The 18,968-nt window shown below is 49.5% G+C and overlaps 4 protein-coding genes across 4 annotated transcripts; 2 read left to right on the top strand and 2 right to left on the bottom strand.

The window, feature by feature from the left end:
• Window positions 1–16: 16 nt before the first annotated feature.
• On the bottom strand, window positions 17–4,535 carry BDV14DRAFT_199025 (pectate lyase superfamily protein-domain-containing protein; the record flags this gene model as incomplete). Its single annotated transcript, XM_073773140.1, has 7 exons — window positions 17–909; window positions 965–2,819; window positions 2,875–3,022; window positions 3,088–3,422; window positions 3,472–3,681; window positions 3,735–4,160; window positions 4,236–4,535. 7 exons carry the CDS (start codon window positions 4,533–4,535, stop codon window positions 17–19), a joined length of 4,167 nt encoding a protein of 1,388 aa, XP_073629187.1.
• Window positions 4,536–5,859: 1,324 nt separating this feature from the next.
• Window positions 5,860–9,869, top strand: BDV14DRAFT_199024 (uncharacterized protein; the record flags this gene model as incomplete). The annotated part of the gene is made up of 5 exons (XM_073773139.1): window positions 5,860–5,950; window positions 6,039–8,225; window positions 8,302–8,810; window positions 8,882–9,340; window positions 9,444–9,869. The coding sequence occupies 5 exons, from the start codon at window positions 5,860–5,862 to the stop codon at window positions 9,867–9,869; spliced, it is 3,672 nt and encodes a 1,223-aa protein (XP_073629186.1).
• A 590-nt stretch (window positions 9,870–10,459) lies between these two features.
• Window positions 10,460–12,206, bottom strand: BDV14DRAFT_199023 (oxygenase MpaB family protein; the record flags this gene model as incomplete). Its single annotated transcript, XM_073773138.1, has 4 exons — window positions 10,460–10,843; window positions 11,227–11,451; window positions 11,542–11,971; window positions 12,025–12,206. The coding sequence occupies 4 exons, from the start codon at window positions 12,204–12,206 to the stop codon at window positions 10,460–10,462; spliced, it is 1,221 nt and encodes a 406-aa protein (XP_073629185.1).
• Window positions 12,207–17,191: 4,985 nt separating this feature from the next.
• BDV14DRAFT_199021 (ankyrin repeat-containing domain protein) lies at window positions 17,192–18,439 on the top strand (the record flags this gene model as incomplete). The annotated part of the gene is made up of 1 exon (XM_073773137.1): window positions 17,192–18,439. The coding sequence occupies one exon, from the start codon at window positions 17,192–17,194 to the stop codon at window positions 18,437–18,439; it is 1,248 nt and encodes a 415-aa protein (XP_073629184.1).
• Between the last annotated feature and the right edge of the window lie 529 nt (window positions 18,440–18,968).

Here is an 18,968-nt window from a genome sequence, read left to right as displayed (position 1 = left end):
AAGCTCAAGAAATATATCAAGCAAAATCATCTGTCGACGGCTCCTCCCACAAATAAGTCGGACCCGCACAATACGTCTTGCCAACCTCCAAGCTATGCGAGCAATCATTCGCATCCAACGACGGGTTAACCTGCACGAAGAGATCATGCGTAATCATGTTTTGAACACAAATCGCCACGCAACTGTCATCTTCACCTGCCTCGTGCCACCTCCCACAGTTGATCGTGGTCCCATTCGCTAAGGTCGCGTTCAAGGGCAGAGGGACGGGGTTATACACGTGGCCGTCGGAGGTGGAAGGCGTAGTAGGATTAGAGCCGCCGGTCTTCTTGGAACTGTGCTGGCCGCCCTGGGGTGATAGGCAGATAATATTGCCGTAGATCTTGCTTGCGATGTGCAGATTCTGGCAATCGTACGAGATCCAGGGGTTATATTTGCGGAGGGCGCCGGTGTCGAGGGCAAAGGCATATTCAATCCCACTGCACGTGTCGGTGTCTTGTAAATCGTAGGTTTCTGCGCACTGAAGTGGAAGACAGAGATCAAGGCCTGCCTTGATGGACGAACACCACTGGATTTGATCTTGGTTGCCGATGTACAGAGCTGCGGAGGAGATGCTGTTGCTCTTTGCGATGGAGGTGCAGGTGTCGCCTTCGGCGGTGGTGTATGTTGTGTCTGATAGGCAGAGTGGTTTCTCCTTTTCAGGAGGGACGAGGGGGAGCTCGAGGATTTCGGTGGGCCCGCTGAGTCCGCAGCGCTGATGGACTGTTTCGAGATTAGATTTGTAGTAGTCGTCGTATGCTGAGTAGGGGCTTCGTTGCATCATCTCCAGTCGGTCAACGTAGCAGTAGGAGCAGATTTCGGCTTGGGGCATATCGGCCATTGATTCAACCTCTGTGAAATCACTGATGATATCTGGAATGGTTCTGTGAGTATTATGTATACGTACCTGAGGTGAAGGATGCCATACCGTTGCAATACTCGCCAGTGCTTTCATCCTTACTGCATGTTTCGTTGTAGCCAGCCCACATCCGTCCTCCGTACAAGGTTAGAGGAGTTCCGTTGGTCATATTATAACCAGCACAGTTCCGGTCCACAGACTCGTACCATTGCTGTAAGCTTGTTCCGCAGCTGCTGTCGCAAACTGACTCGGTCAGCGTATCATTATCCAGGGATCCATGGTAGCGGAGCTGCATGAACGCCGACACCTCAGGATCACATTTAATACGCTCCGTAAGGGATGTCTGGCATGCAACAGGGAAGTCAGAGGCCTCTAGGGTGGACGGCGAATAGATGCTGAATCCCAGGAACTCCCTTTCACCTGCTGTCTGATCCGCACCGCCTAGCCATGCCAGAATGGATGAGAGTAGTCCGTTGACATTATCGCGCGCGTACGTAGGGACCCCTTGGAAAGGAGTAACCATCTCAATAATGGCCCGCGTGCAGAGGTTGTAAACCCAGATATCAGAGCTTTGTTCAATCTCAAAGGCCCGCTGTTGGCAGTTGTTCGTCTCAAGGCAGCTTTGCGAGTAGTCTGAGTAGAAACTGTAGAGACCGCTTCCAAGGATCCATATAGAAGATGAATCGACAATACGGACGGCCCATGAAACCGCACACTTGACTGGGTTGGACCTGCAGTCTGCGAACTGCGGATCGCTGGGAAATGTCCCTGGAGTGAAAGGATGGGGTGCCTTTGGCATTGGCTGATAGTACGGTGATTCCGTCTGGATCATCCCCATGAGAATATTCTTCGCCCCGGAGAGCTGATATTGATACAGCGCACTGTGTTCGGAGGACGTCCCATAGAGCCAGCCAAGTTGACTTTCAATCAAAATTCCACGAGCCGAGTAAACGTTAATCTGGTCCTCTCCGGTGGAGTCCAGGTCATGGTCAGCAACCCACATCCAGATGTTCTCGAGGTAGGCAGTGGATGATGGTGTCAGATGCATCAGAAGGGAAGCGGCAATGCAGTCTGGGTTCACACTGCCAGTGTCTTTCGGGCACTGCTGCTTCTGAAGATTGGAGCCAAGCGCACCGCCAACGCGAATGTGAGAATCCCACATGGCAGCAGACCCTTGAATGGACTGCTCCACGTTCCATTCAATCAGAACCACTCCTGCAGTCGGTCCAGACACTGTGAATAGCATCCCTTGGATCTCAATAATGCCAACATCACCCGAGCTTCCAACCTTTACTGCTATATAAGGAGTATTAATGTCCTCGAACTTGGAGCCCGTCGCCATAATTTGAGGCCAGGCCTCGCCCATGATGCGGCTTCCGACTGGGACATGCAGGGTGTCTTTAATCACATACACACCATACGGGAAGTAGACTACCGAGGACATATTAGCAGCATAGGAAAGGACCCAGTTTAACATAACAGTATCATCAGAAGTCCCGTCACCCACGACACCGAAACTTTTCACATTGACGATGTCATCCTGGGAAAGATCTTCGTACTGGGGCCGACGGCGCGTGTAAAGATTGGACTTGACATAGGCCTGGGCGCCGACCATCTCCTGCGTCCTGTTCATCACAGGAATGTCTTGTCCATTGACAAATGAGCTAACTCCATTCTTATCGGTGATAGTACCAAAGCCCCATGAATCTTTTAGCACTTCATCACCCCCAGCGAGCAAGATGCGGTCCTTGATACTGTCCATCACAGGTGTCTCAACGTTGAAGAACCCAACGTTTTGAAGGAGCAGGGATGTGGAATTCTCGGCATGGAGAGAGGTGACGATACCGTTCGGGGTGTTGGCAATGATCGCATCCGCGAGAATGATAGAGCCAACTCCCTGGCCAGTACTCATGGGACCGCCTGCCTATGGTACGTGCATTAGCAATGCAGCAGGTCAGTTGAAGCAGGTCTGAACTTACACCACCAACAATGGTTAGCCCATTGGTGCATGATTCAATAACGTAATCCTGCATGGTCCACGCCCAGTCCCAATGCACTTGCAGAGCGGTGTTGCAGTTCACGAAAACAAGCTGACTAGACGTGAATTGCTGGTTTCCAAAATACGCCCTTGATTAAGAGCCAAGTAAGTATATTCCTCGTAAAGCAACCTAGAGATAGGAATGGGGTCTCACCCAAAGTTTCCACCAACAAAGGTCAAGTCAGCCAGGAATCCGCCCGATCCATTCTCCATGTAGATACCCTGTTGTGTGTTGCTTGGAACGTCGGAGTTGTAAAGCATGTAGAACTCAATATTCTCCAATGATGTTCCCTGTGCTACTTGCCAGTGAATAGCGCATATATAGGCCAAGGGATCCGTAGGCCGAATATCAATCTTGAAGTTCTTGATGCTGCGCAGGAAATTGTTCTGGTTGAGATACCATTGCCCGTCGCCCACATAAGGATCAGATGTGATAACCCCCAGCCCAACAAAGCTTGAGGCCGCGAGGATAGTGGGCACATTCAAAGGCTGGTTGGTGTTAGAGTTTCCGTCTCATAAAACTGGATAGGCATCTTACATCTCCGATAAATTGCGTGTTATAATACTGGATGATCGACGAGCTAACCAGGTATGTACCACCCGGAAACCAGACTACCGCTGGATACCTTGTACTGGAGCCACAGTCGACACCACAGCGTCCTCCGTCGGAAATTGCTTTGTTAATAGCTTCAGTGTCGTCGGTGACTCCGTCGCCCTTGGCCCCGTAATCGCGAACATTCCGCCAAACCTTTAGGACCACGTTAGCCGCTCAGAATTGCACATCTGGTAAATCATTATCACCTTGTATCCATCTGGAGCGAAAGGGCTGTTTCCATTTTTCTGCATGTGCGGCATCCAGTATTGAGACGCGGTACGCTTTTCGAGTCCAGTATCGCTTCTTCCATCGGACACAGAAACATTCGCAGATTCAGCGATAGACTGATAGTCATACAGGCCATTGGACCGAACAAGAGCCTGCGGCGGCCTATTTGTCTTGCGCTTCCCGTGGCCGTACTTCTGACGAATTGCTGCGGCCACATCACTGTGGTTTCCATGAGGCGTATTATCCGTTGATTCCGCGACCAGTTTGGCTGCCTTGGCGAGCTCGGTAGGGATAGTGTAAGCTTCGTTGCCGCGAGTCGTCGACGGAGTATCTCTTTTTCGCAGGAGTGCGTTATTAGCCGCTTCAGCAGTGTACTCGAGAGGCTCTGCCTTTGGTGTCGGGGCCTGGTCAGAACCAATCCCTGTTAGCACAGGCTGTACCTAAATCCTATAGCACGTGGTATAAAGCGGAGCCCATACCTTCTTTTGGGAGCGATCTCGAGAAGTGTAGTTGTTGAAGTTTGGGTTCTCCACACGCTGCTTGTTCACCTCTGCCAGGACTCGCAACGCATTCTCGACTATCGCTGCAGGGTCATCGGTATATGTCGAGTTGCGCAAATTGCGGCGATCCTGATGATGATGATGATGATGATGATGATGATGATGATGATGATGGTGTAGATGACTATGATCGGCCCGTGCCGTGCTTATCAACAGAACAAAGACGATCACCAGCCAGATCGACAGGGTTGGAAACCCCAACTGCTGGAGCAGCCTCATCGTTGGACTTGGGAAAACTGCTTCGACGGTCTACCTGCGATACTATGGAATGTACTTAAGGCTGAGCCCCCGACTCATCTGCGGTTCCTCCGTCCGGACAGTGACCGAGCATGGTCAACGCCGAGATCGCTAGAAGGCACAGCAACCTGCCTATCCTGGACAATAAGCCTACGCGCTGGTCCCACCAGGTCAGAGTTTTTCATTCCCCTCGATTCGCAGCACGCTGGATCTCGACTACCCCTGAATACCACTTCGTAAGTGGGTGCCAAGACGCAGATTGTGCTAGGCTTTAGCGTGAACAGCATCGCCATCGCGCCATTTGCGCAGGGAGATATGATTACCTAAAGGAACCCCTGTTGCTTCTTGGCACGCCCTAACCATGCCAAGCCAGTCATTATTGGTTCATCCGCCGCCGACCTCCATTCCACCAGATCAGATCCTCTATGGTGCATGGGGGCTCCGAATCGAATCCGAGACAAGTTCCTGGAATCAGACCATCACCTTCGCTTATAGACACTGCGAGACTAACTTGAATCAGGCTAATGCGCGGCCTTGCTAACGGAACAAGAGTCACGTCCGTTCCTTGGCCATGGTGAAGCATCGTCTACGGAACTATCGAGGAGTAGGACCCTTGGTCTATGGTAAATATCCAGTAAGCCTCTTCGCTAACAACCATGGAAATCCGGAACCAGCGGTGGGGTAGGACAGCGCCTCATGACTTGGCAAGTAAACACAAGTAAGTTCAACTGGTGCTTCGATTATTCCAAATAGTCGTCTGATACAGCCAGAGATTTCCTAGCATATCCAGTATCCACTCGTGCTCCCTTAGCCGGGGCCCAGGTATGGCTGACCTAAATATCTACCCTGCAAGTGCGAAACTTGGTGACTGGAGGGAGCAATGGACTACTGGATATCCACCAGACTCCGTAATCGGGGAAACAATTATCTAGTGCTCTTTTTCGTAATATTTTTGGCCCTAGCGTGCTCAGGGAGTCCGCGAGAGTCAGGAAACGAGATTAAATGGCTCAAATTCTGAATGATTCCCGGTGAGTCAACGGCCTCGAGCACAACAGGCGAGTCTTAAGAAGACACTGCCGATGCCATTTATTATTCAGGCGAAAGGCAAAGTACGTCAACATTCAGCTTTGTCGTTGGCGAAGCCAAACGTGGATGGGAATAATGCTTTATCCCAGGCTCCTGGTACTTTCGCTGTGCCTATTTCTTCTTTCTTTACTTTGTCTTCCAGCCTACGGACAGGACTGCAGTGCAATTAGCCCATGTGCAACCGGCTGTTGCAACAAATTCGGCTACTGTGGAGTGGGTGATGACTACTGCGGCACCGACTGTGTTGCCAGTTGTGACTATCGACCAGAATGCGATGCTTCCAATCCATGTGAAACCGGCTGTTGCAACAAGTATGGTTATTGTGGTCTAGGTCCTGACTGTACGTATTCGATCCCTGCCCTACGCACGGTTCCCACAGACTTCTAATCCCATTCCTAGACTGCGCCGAGGATGTCTGCATTGCAGGCTGCGACAGCCGGGCAGAGTGCGATCCTGGGGACTACGGCGACTTTGCCGAGAGCTCGAAATGCCCACTGAATGTCTGCTGTTCAAAGTTCGGCTTTTGCGGAACCACAAAGGACTTTTGCGGCAATAAGAAAGTCGAGCGGCCCGTGTGCTCCAAGAAGAACGGCATGAAGCGTGTTGTTGGCTACTATGAAGGATGGAGCATGAATCGACTCTGCAATGACTTCTACCCCGAGCAGATCCCGCGGGGAGTCTATACCCACCTTAACTATGCATTCGCCTCCATCGATCCGGACACTTTCGAAATACTTGTGCCAAGTCAGTATGAGATTGACATGATGAAGCGCCTTACGGCGCTGAAGAAGTCAGACCCTGATCTCAAGGTGTTCGTTGCTGTTGGCGGTTGGACGTTCAACGATCCTGGTCCAACTGCTACAGTGTTCTCTGATATCGCGCGATCTCAGGAGAACCAGAAGGCATTTTTTAAGTCACTTACTAGCTTCCTGTCTACATACGACTTTGACGGCATTGATCTTGACTGGGAGTACCCTGTAGCTGACGATCGAAGTGGCCGTGCCGAGGACTACAAAAACTTCCCCGTATTCATGGCCAATTTGAAAGATGCGTTGAAAGGTACAGCTGGCCGCGATGGGCTAAGTATAACACTACCAGCATCCTATTGGTATTTGCAGAACTTTGACATTATCAAGTTACAAAAACATGTTGACTTCTTTAATATTATGTCCTATGACCTCCACGGGGCATGGGATAACAATAACAAATTCCTGGAACCCAAATTGAACGCCCACACGAACCTGACGGAGATCACAAATGCCTTGGACCTTCTCTGGCGCAACAAAATCGAATCCGAGAAGGTGGTGCTGGGCATGGCCTTCTACGCGCGTGTCTTCTCCGCCGCCAATCCAAGCTGCATGCATCCGGGCTGCATCTTTGCATCCGGCGGGAACGCAGGAAACTGTAGTAACGAGGTTGGAATACTACTGAACTCCGAAATCCACGGCATTATGCAAAGCCGGGGGCTGGAATCAACTTTCGACAAGGAAGCTGCCGTCAAGATCCTCCACTTTGACAACAACCAGTGGCTTTCCTACGACGACGCGGACACCTTTAAACTAAAGGTCCAATTTGCAAGCAGTCAGTGCCTCGGTGGCGTTATGGTCTGGGCTGTCTCCCACGATCTTCCCTACGGCAACTACTCTCTCGCTCTGGCCGAGGCAGCTAACCGCAAAGTCAAAGCCATTGCCCTCGGGGCGCACTCGAACGACCTGGAGACTCAGAAGGTGCATGACCAATGCAAGTGGACGAACTGCTGGCGGAACTGCCCGTCCGGGTGGACGGTCATTGCGCGCAGCGACGGCGGCGAGAGAGAAAATGAGGGCATGGTCGACCACACGGGGTGCAACGACGGAACAGACCATTTCTTCTGCTGCCCGCCGGACTCACCGCAGCCGACTTGTGGCTGGTACGGACACCACAATGGCAAGTGCGATGGCAGAGACAAGTGTCCTGATGGCATGGTGGAGGTAGGTTCGAATTGGGAGCACTGTGAGAACAACAACTACCAGGCAGCATGCTGTACGTTCGACACGCCTAGCATGAAGCTCTACGCGCAGTGCCAGTGGGCCGAGTCGCCCAAGTGTAACAGGGGTACTTGTTCGGGTTCTCAGACACTGGTGGCTGAGTCCAGTACCGGCAGTGGTGGTGACTATTGTCTCTACAAGAATTACACCATGACCTTGACTGGGCAGGAAACTACGTATTACGAGCGGAAATACTGCTGTGATACCAATGATAATGCAAGTTGGGAGGACTGCGAGGAGTATGATCACTATGGCGAACTCCGTGCACCAGAGTCTGGCGTTCCTGAGGATTATTGCTGGAGTAATTGCCCTGACAGCCAGGTACGCGTGGCCTTGGAGACTCGAAACGGGTGCAAGGGCGATGGAGGTCGAGCAACCTGCTGCACACCCAAGTTTACGACTACGAGCAAACGGTCGTACAACGGAGACGAAACCCGGATGGAGAAGTTGATCAAGGAGTTCATGGACGATCCAACCTGTGGGATAGATGACTACGACTACTCATTTGACAAGCGTAGTCTAAAGGGTGACGGTTATGGTCTTGGGAATCTCTCCTTCGGTATTTCACCTCCTGCTCTGTGACCCTCATCCCTAAGCGTTCATTCAATTTCAGTTTGTTGATCATTTGGATACAGTTCATGACGACACTTTATCTACCCACGTACGCCGTGCAACCACGGGCGCCGAGGAGGCCATACAGGAAATGCTTACGAGCTTGCTACTAGACGTGAAAGCATCTCAAGCGTTCTACGAGATCTGGAACAAGCATGTTGTTGCGCTGTATGAGCATCTCACCATCGCTAAAATCGAAGCGTATATGACCGAGTCTCGAGACTGGGTGCGAGAGGGATCCTGGAGGCTAGTCGAGCTCATCACCTGCAACATGGCTTACTATAATGCGGTGGTTGGGGATGAGGACTACATTGTATGCCTTGAAGATTACGATCCGTGCCCAGCCGGGGACTGGGACGAGCCTCTGGCAGAGGGCGAGGAGTACTTTGACGACGGTAACTATTGGGATGAAGACGACGGGTCTAATAGCGGCGGCGGCATTGTAGCGCGGTCCCTAATCAAAAGGAGCGCTCGTGGGTTCTCCCGCTACATTGGGAAGAACGGCGTAATTGTAAAGGTCAAATCAGGTAATGTAAGTGATTCACCTACCTACCAACCACCCTAGCCATACGACATCGGGGCTAACCATACCTTTCAATCAAGTACCCTCCGCGAGGCAAATGGCTAGCCAAAGGCCGCATCAACCATCCCATCTGGCAATCCGGTTTCGAACTCCAAGACCGTTCAAACTGCTTCAGATCGTCAATTGCAGTGGTCCCCGTATCCCAGGACCCAAAGGACGAGTTCGACTGCAAATTTATAGAACATATCCCAGAGCTCCAAACCTTCCCTGACTTCCTGGAACAAAGCTCTGTCGGATCACTCCCCTCGGACGACCTATCAGAAGACCAGCGGCCAGCCCCCAGCTCAGACTACACGACACTATCAGAGGACTTTATCACGCGTGGCCTGATGGGTCCCATCCTGACCAACCCAGGCCCCATGGCAGGAGGTCGCCAATCACGGGTGCCCATTGACCGAATCATGAACGCATTCGGGACGACCAGCAACGACGCAGGCTTTGTCTTCCTTGATGAGACTCTAAATACGATGAAAAAGCTTGTGCGTCCACCTACCTACCCCACTGCTCAACTTACCCCTTTTTGCCCCCCCCTCCCTTCCCCATCCCATTCCCAACAGCCAAGTCTAACCGACGGTATTATAGCTCTGGACATCCGACAACCCCATCGCAAATGACACAATGCAAGCCGCAATTAAGAACTACGACTACGTAACAGCCCTAAACGGCGTCCGGCGCGCGCTGGCCGTAATCGCATACCTTAACCACCCGCACGTCAACGGGATCATGTCCTCATCATTCAACGAAGTACGACGTGAAATTGGGCTCGCGAATGATGCGTGGATGGCGCTGGGCCATAGTGACGAGCATGCCCAGAGGGTCTGGAGCTATTGGGTTCGAAACCACCTTACGACTATGGGGGTGTATACGCATAATTGGGTGGGTCGGTGGGGGAGAGAGATTGATTTGACATGGGGGGCGCGGACGGGCACGTTGGCGCATCAGGTGCTTGAGGCTAGTCGGGAGTTTCAGAACCAGGATACCACGATTAATATGGATGATGTTGATTAAGGTAGGGGTGGTGGTATTACCGTGTACGTACCTAGGGACTGCGGGCTGTGATACGGGGCATGGCAGTGGCTCATCAGCTTATTGGTGGCAGTCTCTTGTAACAAGTACAATATATATGAGAACATAGATGTTTAGAGGAATAGATTCAACTCAAATTTACCCGTTGGCACTTTCATAGATTAATGCCACTCTCAGAGACGTTGAAAAGTCTCTAGCCACCAAAGATCACGGTTTTGACAGAAACCATAGTTCATCGGGTTATGATTTTGAACAAGGACAAGAGTAAAGTTGCAAAGAAAGTGCAGCTGGTCAGTGGAGACATGTACCACTCGTTGAAAGAAGCGATCCTTTCGGTGGGTGCGTAACGCACTCGTTGTCTATGCACCAGCCGGGACACTGATTTAGAACGTCTGATGACACGGACATTCCGTCTGTGTGGTCCTGGGTATAGCGGCAACCTCGCGCGGAAGTAGCCAAGCTCTCTATCTTGGAATATTTTAAGTAGGAACGACCCTAGAATCCATCGTCATATAGAGAACCCCATTCCGGTTCCCTATCCACGGCGGCAGAAACCGAATCAACTCATTCTTTCATGACTTACACCAAGTAGCTTCAAGCACATTAGACGGCTGAAGCTTCAACTCCGGCCTCTCAGTACCACCCTTAGAACCCACGACATCCCCAAGCGGACTGAAAGTAACAACCGTCCCCCTATGCTCCTCCCGCCTCCCAAAATCCCACCACCCCAAAGCACCACCCAAGTACTGTAACCGAAAGACATCACCAGCAGGCCCAGTATTATCTTCATCAGGAGACTCCCGATCAGGCTGAAATACAGAGAACGTTGTTTCGTAGACTTGGCCGGGGACCAGGGTCACGAAAGTCCCGTAGTTCTCGCTATCGTTCATCTCATAATTCTCTGGGAAGCCAAAGTCCACCCCTGCCATACATCCAAATCCATGTAATGCGTCGCGCTATTGGTCTTGTGAGAGGTATTGCAGCTTGTACCGCGATATGTTGGTTTTGCCGGGTGTTTTGAAGATTATAGAGTTAACAAAGACCATCCTAGGTTATGGAATTAGCTGACCAGCTCTTATCTCGACGATGCCCCTTTAACATAATTGATATATCCTGTTCGCCTAGTAATCTTGATTTAGTTACTTTGTTCATTGAGATAGGCGTCAAGACTTGCCCTCTTATTGTTACGAAGATGCTAATTCTCCGTACTACAAGACGTCGTCTATGCTATCCTTTCCCTCAACCCCTTAACAACCTCCGGCACAGTCAAAAACCCAACAGGCAAAGTAGCCAATTTCTCTCTAACCCCCTGCAAAAGACCTGGCAAGAACGATCTCACCTCCGGAAAGAATCTGCCAAGCACGAAGTAAACCCCAGCTCCAGCGCCAGCAGCCATAGAGAACGCAGTAAGGAGACCAAAATAAGAGAGAATCTTAACACCAGGCTTCTTGAAGAAATACCGATTGCCGTCACCTAGAATTGTTCGCCACTTTAGAGTTGGGATATACTTGAAGTCGAAGACTGTTTCTTTGCCGAGGCCTTTGTTCGGGTCCATTAGGTGTTTCTAGAAGAATTTCTTGCGGTTTTATGTCATGCATTAAAACCAGAATCCCCATTAAAAGGAATTAAATAGCTCAGGAAAAGTCAGGCATACCTCAATTAAATACCGATCCACGCCAGGAAAAATAGGCAAGGTCTTTGCCTGCACCTGGACCCAAAAGCAATACCCCCACATGAGCAACTTGTGATAAATTCCAGTTTTTGGGATATGTAACTTGTTACTTAGCTGATCCCCATTTAACAATCTTGTAAGCGCATCCATGTACTCCAACAAGGCGTATATGGGCGCTGTATTCTCGAGGCCGATTGCAATGTTCCGCGCTAGGATCCGGCCGGTCTTGGTGGGTTCGAATTTATTGACAAGCAGTGACTCCGAGACGATTTTAGCCTTTGCGGCGCTTGTGAAGGGCTTGGTGGGGGCTCCCATGTAGAATGCGACTAGGCGCCAGACGGCTATGTAATCTTCTTCTTCTTGCGGTGTGAGGTAGATGCCCTGTCTAGGAAGACCAAGCCATATAACCGTGCTGCTGAATGTATTTATTGTAGCGAAGAAATCGCATATCAATCTCTTTTAGACGGGTCATTCTCTGGTGACGGTAAGCCATCGAGTACCGCATTTGCTTCATCGGCGAGTATATCGCATGTTCGGATCCAGGGGTTTAACTCGCTGCCGGGTCGGTGCTTGTCGGTCCATTCGAAGCTGTAGTCCCAGTAGTGGTACTCGACTCGGTTGCCTTTCTTGTTTGTTGTTACTGACATGTTTGTTTGTATGTATGTCGTAGCCTAGTCCGGGAGATGTATAGAGGCCATGGTGGCTGCTTGAATATATAAATAAGAATTTGTGGATTGGGCTCAGTGAATGATCATTAGTAAAGGTTAAATTCACCCGCGGTCCGGGGTCCGAATATACATTTCATCAGACCATTTTGAGGGTTAAGCTGCGGTCACTAATTGCTGAACACCTTGTCGCAGATCTACTGCGGTGGTAGATCGCATGTGAAGTACCATCATGCCAACTGAGTCAGTTGGCCGATGACTTCCATCCTTCAACGTCCGCGCAGCCTCGCCATCAACATCAGCATAATTGTTTGTCTTTATGCATTATTATGCTCACTATATGGGCACCGAGATGAAAATGTCACATGCATCTTTCTACCTGACGCGGTTGCTCTTTTCTCGTTGAGCCTAGTCGTGCCTGCCATCTGAGGTACGCTATACTGCTAATGAAGGAAGGAGCGATAATGTTTGCATCAAGGGAAGGAGCGACCAGCTACATTGCACCTTCGTGGCTTCCCTTGTGTCAATTCTGCTTATCCAACAGGGTTCAGACCTGATCAAACATATCGCAATTGCTCTTCATCCCATCCGGGCCGCAGATACATTCCATTGAACTTCACGTCAAGGGAAGATGCGAGAACATAGTCAACATTCACATTCAAGTCGCACTTCACCTCTGCCTCCTCCTGGTTCCAGACCGCAAGACCAACAATGTTATCACCGTTGTAATTCCAAATGCCAGGGGGCACAGGGAAGGAGCTTATATTATCATTCAAGTATGGGTAGTATCTGCCATACTAGTACCCATTAATGTATATATATGCTCGAAAGTTGTTTGTCGTGGTGTTATTGCCTGGGTGAAGCTTTACACTAAGGGCTACATCATGGCCTGCTGGGGTGTTAAGATGGAGGTTGGTGTGATAGAACTTGACTCCTGCACCCCTGAAGCCATCGCTTGGAGAGCCTTGAGGCCACTTTGAATCGTCAAAGCCTGGGAGATGCCAGCCTAGGCGTTCCGCCCGCAGCCCGCCCTTATTGTAGCGCGTTCGGACAGGATTAAGAGGAGTACCAGAGGAGTCTCCGGCTGTACCTGCGAGTTTCCAAGAGAAAGTGTGAAAAGAATCTCGCGTCCTTGCGGTGGATTGAGTTGGATAGATGAAGGACGCGCAACAAAAGTTTAGAAGATCGCGAGTAATAGTAGACCAGACCACGACATGACTTGGACCCTGTTGTTTGACCTCCTGCAACCACTGGAGCACGGTCCTGATTCACACAAGGATCATCGGCAAACTTGGGGCAATTAACATGAAAATCCCCTCTGCACCAATACAACATCAAGACATTTTATAACGCCTTTTTCTTATTGATCCCTTGGCGCGGAAAGTGCCATTGTCGTGATCAGTGCAATCCCCTTCAGCAGGGCAATCGAACGCGCAATAACCCGTATTGAATTATCCCGATCCATGGCGCAGGATAAATTAACATAACCCTGGCGAGAAAGCTCCAAGAGCTCTTGATATACGGCTTTCCCCGCTTTTTACCTCCCTTGACTGTCCTTTCCTATGACTGGTGGAAGAAGTCCTCCATGTGTGTTGATCACCGTGGCTGCACTGCAGCCTCCAACATCAGCTTGCCCATCAACCCAAATGGTCAAACAGCAAGTATAGCTATAAATTATGATGTTAATTCTACTATAATGGTGTTTTTAGCTTTATAATCACGACATTCTTACAATCTCGCCACCATGCGTGTTAAAAACCAAATTATATCTGTGCTTGCGTTTGCTCTATGCTTGCCTTTTACCCATGCTACTAAAAATATAACTTGGCCAACTTAAGATACCAAACTTGGCAATAAGACTATATAATGGGACCACTACAGCCTTATTTACAATAGCAAGTGGCTTTTCTCTTTTGGTAGTGAATTCCATTCATTTTATTTGCCTATTCTAAAGATGTGGGTGGATACTATGGAGAAGATCAAGGCAATGGGAATAAATACTATATTATTCTATAGCCATTGGGGCTTTCACGCACCAAGTAGTAATATAGTTAATTTTAAGACTGGCGCTCATGACATTGGAAAGATTTATGAAATTACCAAGGATATTGGTCTCTTTGTTCATGCCAGGCCTGGCCCTTATATTTATAAAGAAACCAATGCTGGTGGTATACCATTATGGCTTACGACTGGAGAATATAAAGACCTGCGCAATAATAATACCACCTGGACAGCAGCATAAAGGCTGTACATGGACAAGTTTAAAAAGATTATAGTTCCATGTTAAGTTACCAAAGATGGCACTATCTTGTTGTACTAGATTAAGAATAAATTTCCTTAGCAATGGAAGGATGTCTTGGAAAAGATTCCAAAGCCCATCCCCATTAAGTATATAAAGCAACTTTTCGTGAACGCGCAGTCCAATAGCCTGGTTGTTCCCTTAACACACAACATGCCTGGGCAAGCTTATAAATCATGGTTTGTTAATTACAATACTGTTGGGGCTGGAGGAAATGTCCATATATATGGCCTTAATAACTATGTAAGTTGCCCTTTAATCTAATATCCATGGTTGTAACTAACAGGGCAAGCCTTCCTGTTAGTTATGCATTCCTAATAACTACAGCTTATTAAATTTATCCTTTACCTTAATAGACTACACAGCCTATTTTAACAAAGTCTTACCTAAACAGCCCTTTATAATGCCAGAATTTCAGGGTGGTGCCCTTAATCCCTGGGATGGGCTGTCTAGTGGCTGTAAGGCAAAGACAGATAAATTATTTATTAACTTCTACTATTGTGACAATGTCGCCCAGCAAGTTACTATTCTTGGTCTTTACATAATTTATGGCAGTATGAATTAGGGCTGGTTAAGAGCACCTTTTATTACCTCCAGCTATAGATATAGCATAGCTATAGCCAAGAACCATATAATCAGTTTAAAGTACTACAAGATTAAGAGCCTAGCACTATTTTTAAGAGCAGCAAAAGACACCCTCATCCAACAGACGCAACCGTCGAAGTAAGCTCATCAACCGTGCCCGCCTATCCCTCTTTACAACACACTAACATTACTCCGTCTCAAAGATAGCAATTTGGTCCGGCGTCGAAATCGGCCTCTCCATAACCGCCGGCTCCCTAGCAACAACCCGCCCCCTCTTCCGCGGCTTATTCAGTCGCGCCGACTCGCGCTACACACCATTCACGAACCCGAACGACCCCTCGAATCCGAATAGTAATAGCAACTTGAATAAATATGCCCGTCGCAGATCAAGGACGAGGCTTGCATCGAATGCTAGGTCGAAAGGGGATAGTCGGCGGGCGTCGGAACGCAATGGGCAAAATGGATTCGGACAGGGTCATCCCCTATCTGCCATGAACAGCGGCCTAGGAGCCAGCCCCACCTCAAATCCACCATCAGGCCAAACACAAACACAAACAACAACATCCCGCGGCAGCGCAAGCCTCGACAAAGAACGGAATCAAAGGAGAGCAGGAACCACAAGCCCGGGCCTAGCCTTCTACGAACCGTACATCGGCGTGCAAATGATGACGATGCAGAATACCGTTGATATAGAGGGCGGCGTGACGGATGAGTTTGCGTCTGCGCCATTTCCGGCCGCGGGGGAAGATGTGTTGCGTATGGGGTTTAGTCGGGGGTTGAGTACGAGTGATGATGTTGAGGGGAGGATGAGGGCTGGTACTGACAATGTTACTGCTTCTGAGAGAGGTGAGGGGGAAAGGGCGAGATCTGGATCGAGAATCGGTGTTCATCGCACGTTTGAGATCTCGAGTAGTAGTACCACTGACAAAGACAATTCTGTTGGCGGTAGAAGCCAGGGTAGCTAGCCAACTAAGCGGGCTTCTACCACCTAATGCTTTTATATAGTTTATATGGTTTTCAGCGATATATAGCTCGGGGACTGGTAAGTAGCTAGCTTGAGACTACGATCTAGTGAATATGGCGTTAACGAACCATAGAGGTTTAGCCCATGCAGTACCTAATCTCCAGCTGGAGACGAGAGCTGCCCTGCTTGCTTGTCTATCGTCCAGTTCTAGTTCCTCCAATCTTAGGTCAGGTGTCGTTAACGTCCTCCTGTTAGGTTGTGTGCCTTACCTTTACTACCTACTTACTTTGCTATAACACAATGCACTGCACTGCAGGACCATGCTGCTATCGTAGGATACAGTCAGAAATGGCTGCAGAATGGGTAGTAATTGCAGACCAGCACTTTTGAAATTCGCTCCAGACAACCAGCGGTTTACTTAGGGTAGTTAGTTATCTACCGTTGCTCCCTCTATAGCGAAATAGCCCTAGTCCCCTTGGTTCATACCCGCCTTACAATCCCCCACCACCAAAAACAGCAACCACCTCCTCTCCCCTCTGTCACAAAAAATCTATCTTACTCGCTCCTCTCGCAAAAAGCAAAACATACAACAGCTGGGATTCGCATGTGGTCACCCACCATACTACTAACCAGCCGGCGTGTGGCTTCAACGCGGCCAGTAGTCGGGTGGGTGCCGCCCGGGTGAGATTAGGGTGAGGCCGCTTTACGGTCGCGCGACCTGGGTGAGATCAGGGTGAGAGTGGGTGATATTAGGGTGAGTACACAATAGATAGGGTTATTACGGCTTCCAAGCTACAGAGGTTTAAAACAACCAATATAGGTGAATTTGTAGAGAATACTAAGCGTAGGAAAGGAAATCATGACGTCCAGGGGAAGTTTTCTAGGAGCTGGGAACTTGATTTTAAGCCGAAAGCTGATCGGGGCTTGAATATTAACATTTTTTTGTGGGTAAACCCCGAAGCCCCGCTCAGGTATTTTGAAACCCCGTTCTACTGTGACCCCAAGTTGTATAACTATTATCTGTGTGCTCAGCTCCTTATAGTTACGAGTTTCTCAAGCAGCTTCGTCCGAACTCCGAAGCCGCGCAAAGAGATTTGTGAGCCAGATACAGCCACAACAATGCCACCCGCAATCTTTAGCGCGACATCCCTTCTATCCTTACCAAATGAGATCATTGTCTTCATCGCCACCGAGCTAACTCCCAAGGACATGGATTCTCTCATCAGGAGCCATCCTCAATTCCACTGCACACTCTACAGCCAGCTCTTCTCTCTATATCAGAAGCTAGAGAGCCACTCTGCTCTTTACTGCGCAGCAAAGGATGGCACTCAAACGGTTGTAGAGAGGCTTCTGGAGTGCGGACCCAATCTACGCTGGAAATCGTCCTATTGGACCTGCACCTCCCCCTGGCGGTATGCAAAGCATCACCGAATGGTGAAAGACCATGCGGAATCCTCCTTCCAGCGTCATCCTATATCTGCGGCCACCGCCAATGGACATACAGGGATTGTTCTTAAGCTCCTCGACCATGGAACGGATATCAATTTCAAGGACGTCGATGGCCGAAGCCCGCTCTCTTTAGCAGCGCGCAACGGTCATATGAACACCGTCCGAGCTCTTATGGGGCGGGGGGCAAATCTACTTTCTATTGACATGGATGGGCACCGTGCCATTGCCAACGCTGCATCGCAGGGTCATCACGAAATCGAGGATTATCTTCTGGCGCTTTTATACACCATACGACCGCGTCTGGAGCACACTATAAAGACAGAGAAGCATTTTATGATGTTTTATGCCGCTGCAAGGGGTGACGAAGACCGCATTCGAGTGCTCCTTCAACGCGGCGTTGAGGTCGATTCCCAGTTACCAGTTCACAGCCACACCCCCCTCTGTGCATCCATATGGCGGGGTGCACCGTTGAGCACTATCAAGCTCCTACTTGACGGCGGTTCTAGCCCCAGCTCCTCATTCTCTCGTAAGAGGCGACGGGAGGTTTGCCGGATGCAAAGCGTAAAGGCTCATGCGCCCTTGCAGAAGGCTATAGAGCGGGAGGATAGTTACGAAATTATCAAGATGCTTATACAGCATGGCATGCGATTGGATATAGACTATCGCATATTACGCAGGCTGATTCAGCCTCAGAAGTTCGGCGAGTTCTGTTTACTTGTCGACGCCGGAATGGACATCCTAGGTGATCCTCGTCTTTTTAAATGCCTGTATTGTCGGGCTACGGAGGTGCAATGTCGGCCTATTATTGACATGCTGGTGGAGATGGGTGCTGACCATTTCGAACATATTCAAGTACCCGGGAGACTTCGTCGTCTCCTTAAAGCAGGAGATAGGCGGTATATATATACTCTCATGTGAACAGAATTTCTCAATGACTATAGCTTCATTTCGCGAACACACACGCAATACGCGATAGACAAGGAGATCACCATCAATCTACTAGCCTACCTGTCTACCACGCCACAGCCGAACCGCCGATACCCAAGCCATCAGTTTTCTATTCCACCTTATCCGGGTTCTGGCACAGCCCATTCCTCCAGTTGCACTGGCGTAGATACAGAGCTATATGCAAGATCTTAGTTAGCACAATTCTAAACGCAGGAGAATCAAGAGCCCAAGCATTCCGGTGTAAGCGGCGTACCAGTACAGAAGTAAGCGAAGTTGTCTAAAGATTATCAGGTAAAGTCAGCCCACAAGGCACATGTTGGAGAGGCAAGGGTAAGTTGACCTACCAGCATTTTTCAACGCCCTGACCTTAGACATGTCTGTCTGATCTTTGTCGGCTTGTGCGAGGTCGAAACAAGGGTCGAACTCATAGACCTCCTCCTTAGCGTCATTTTCAACATCGACTAGAAGAGAGACCAGAAAGCTGAATTAGCAAGCGAGC

The sequence above is a fragment of the Aspergillus stella-maris genome, assembly GCF_047715825.1.
Source record: "Aspergillus stella-maris strain CBS 113639 unplaced genomic scaffold BDV14scaffold_20, whole genome shotgun sequence".
Taxonomy (NCBI): Eukaryota; Fungi; Ascomycota; class Eurotiomycetes; order Eurotiales; family Aspergillaceae; genus Aspergillus; species Aspergillus stella-maris.
The sequence above is the reverse complement of the archived record's forward strand: the minus strand, read 5'-3'. Positions and strand labels throughout refer to the sequence as shown.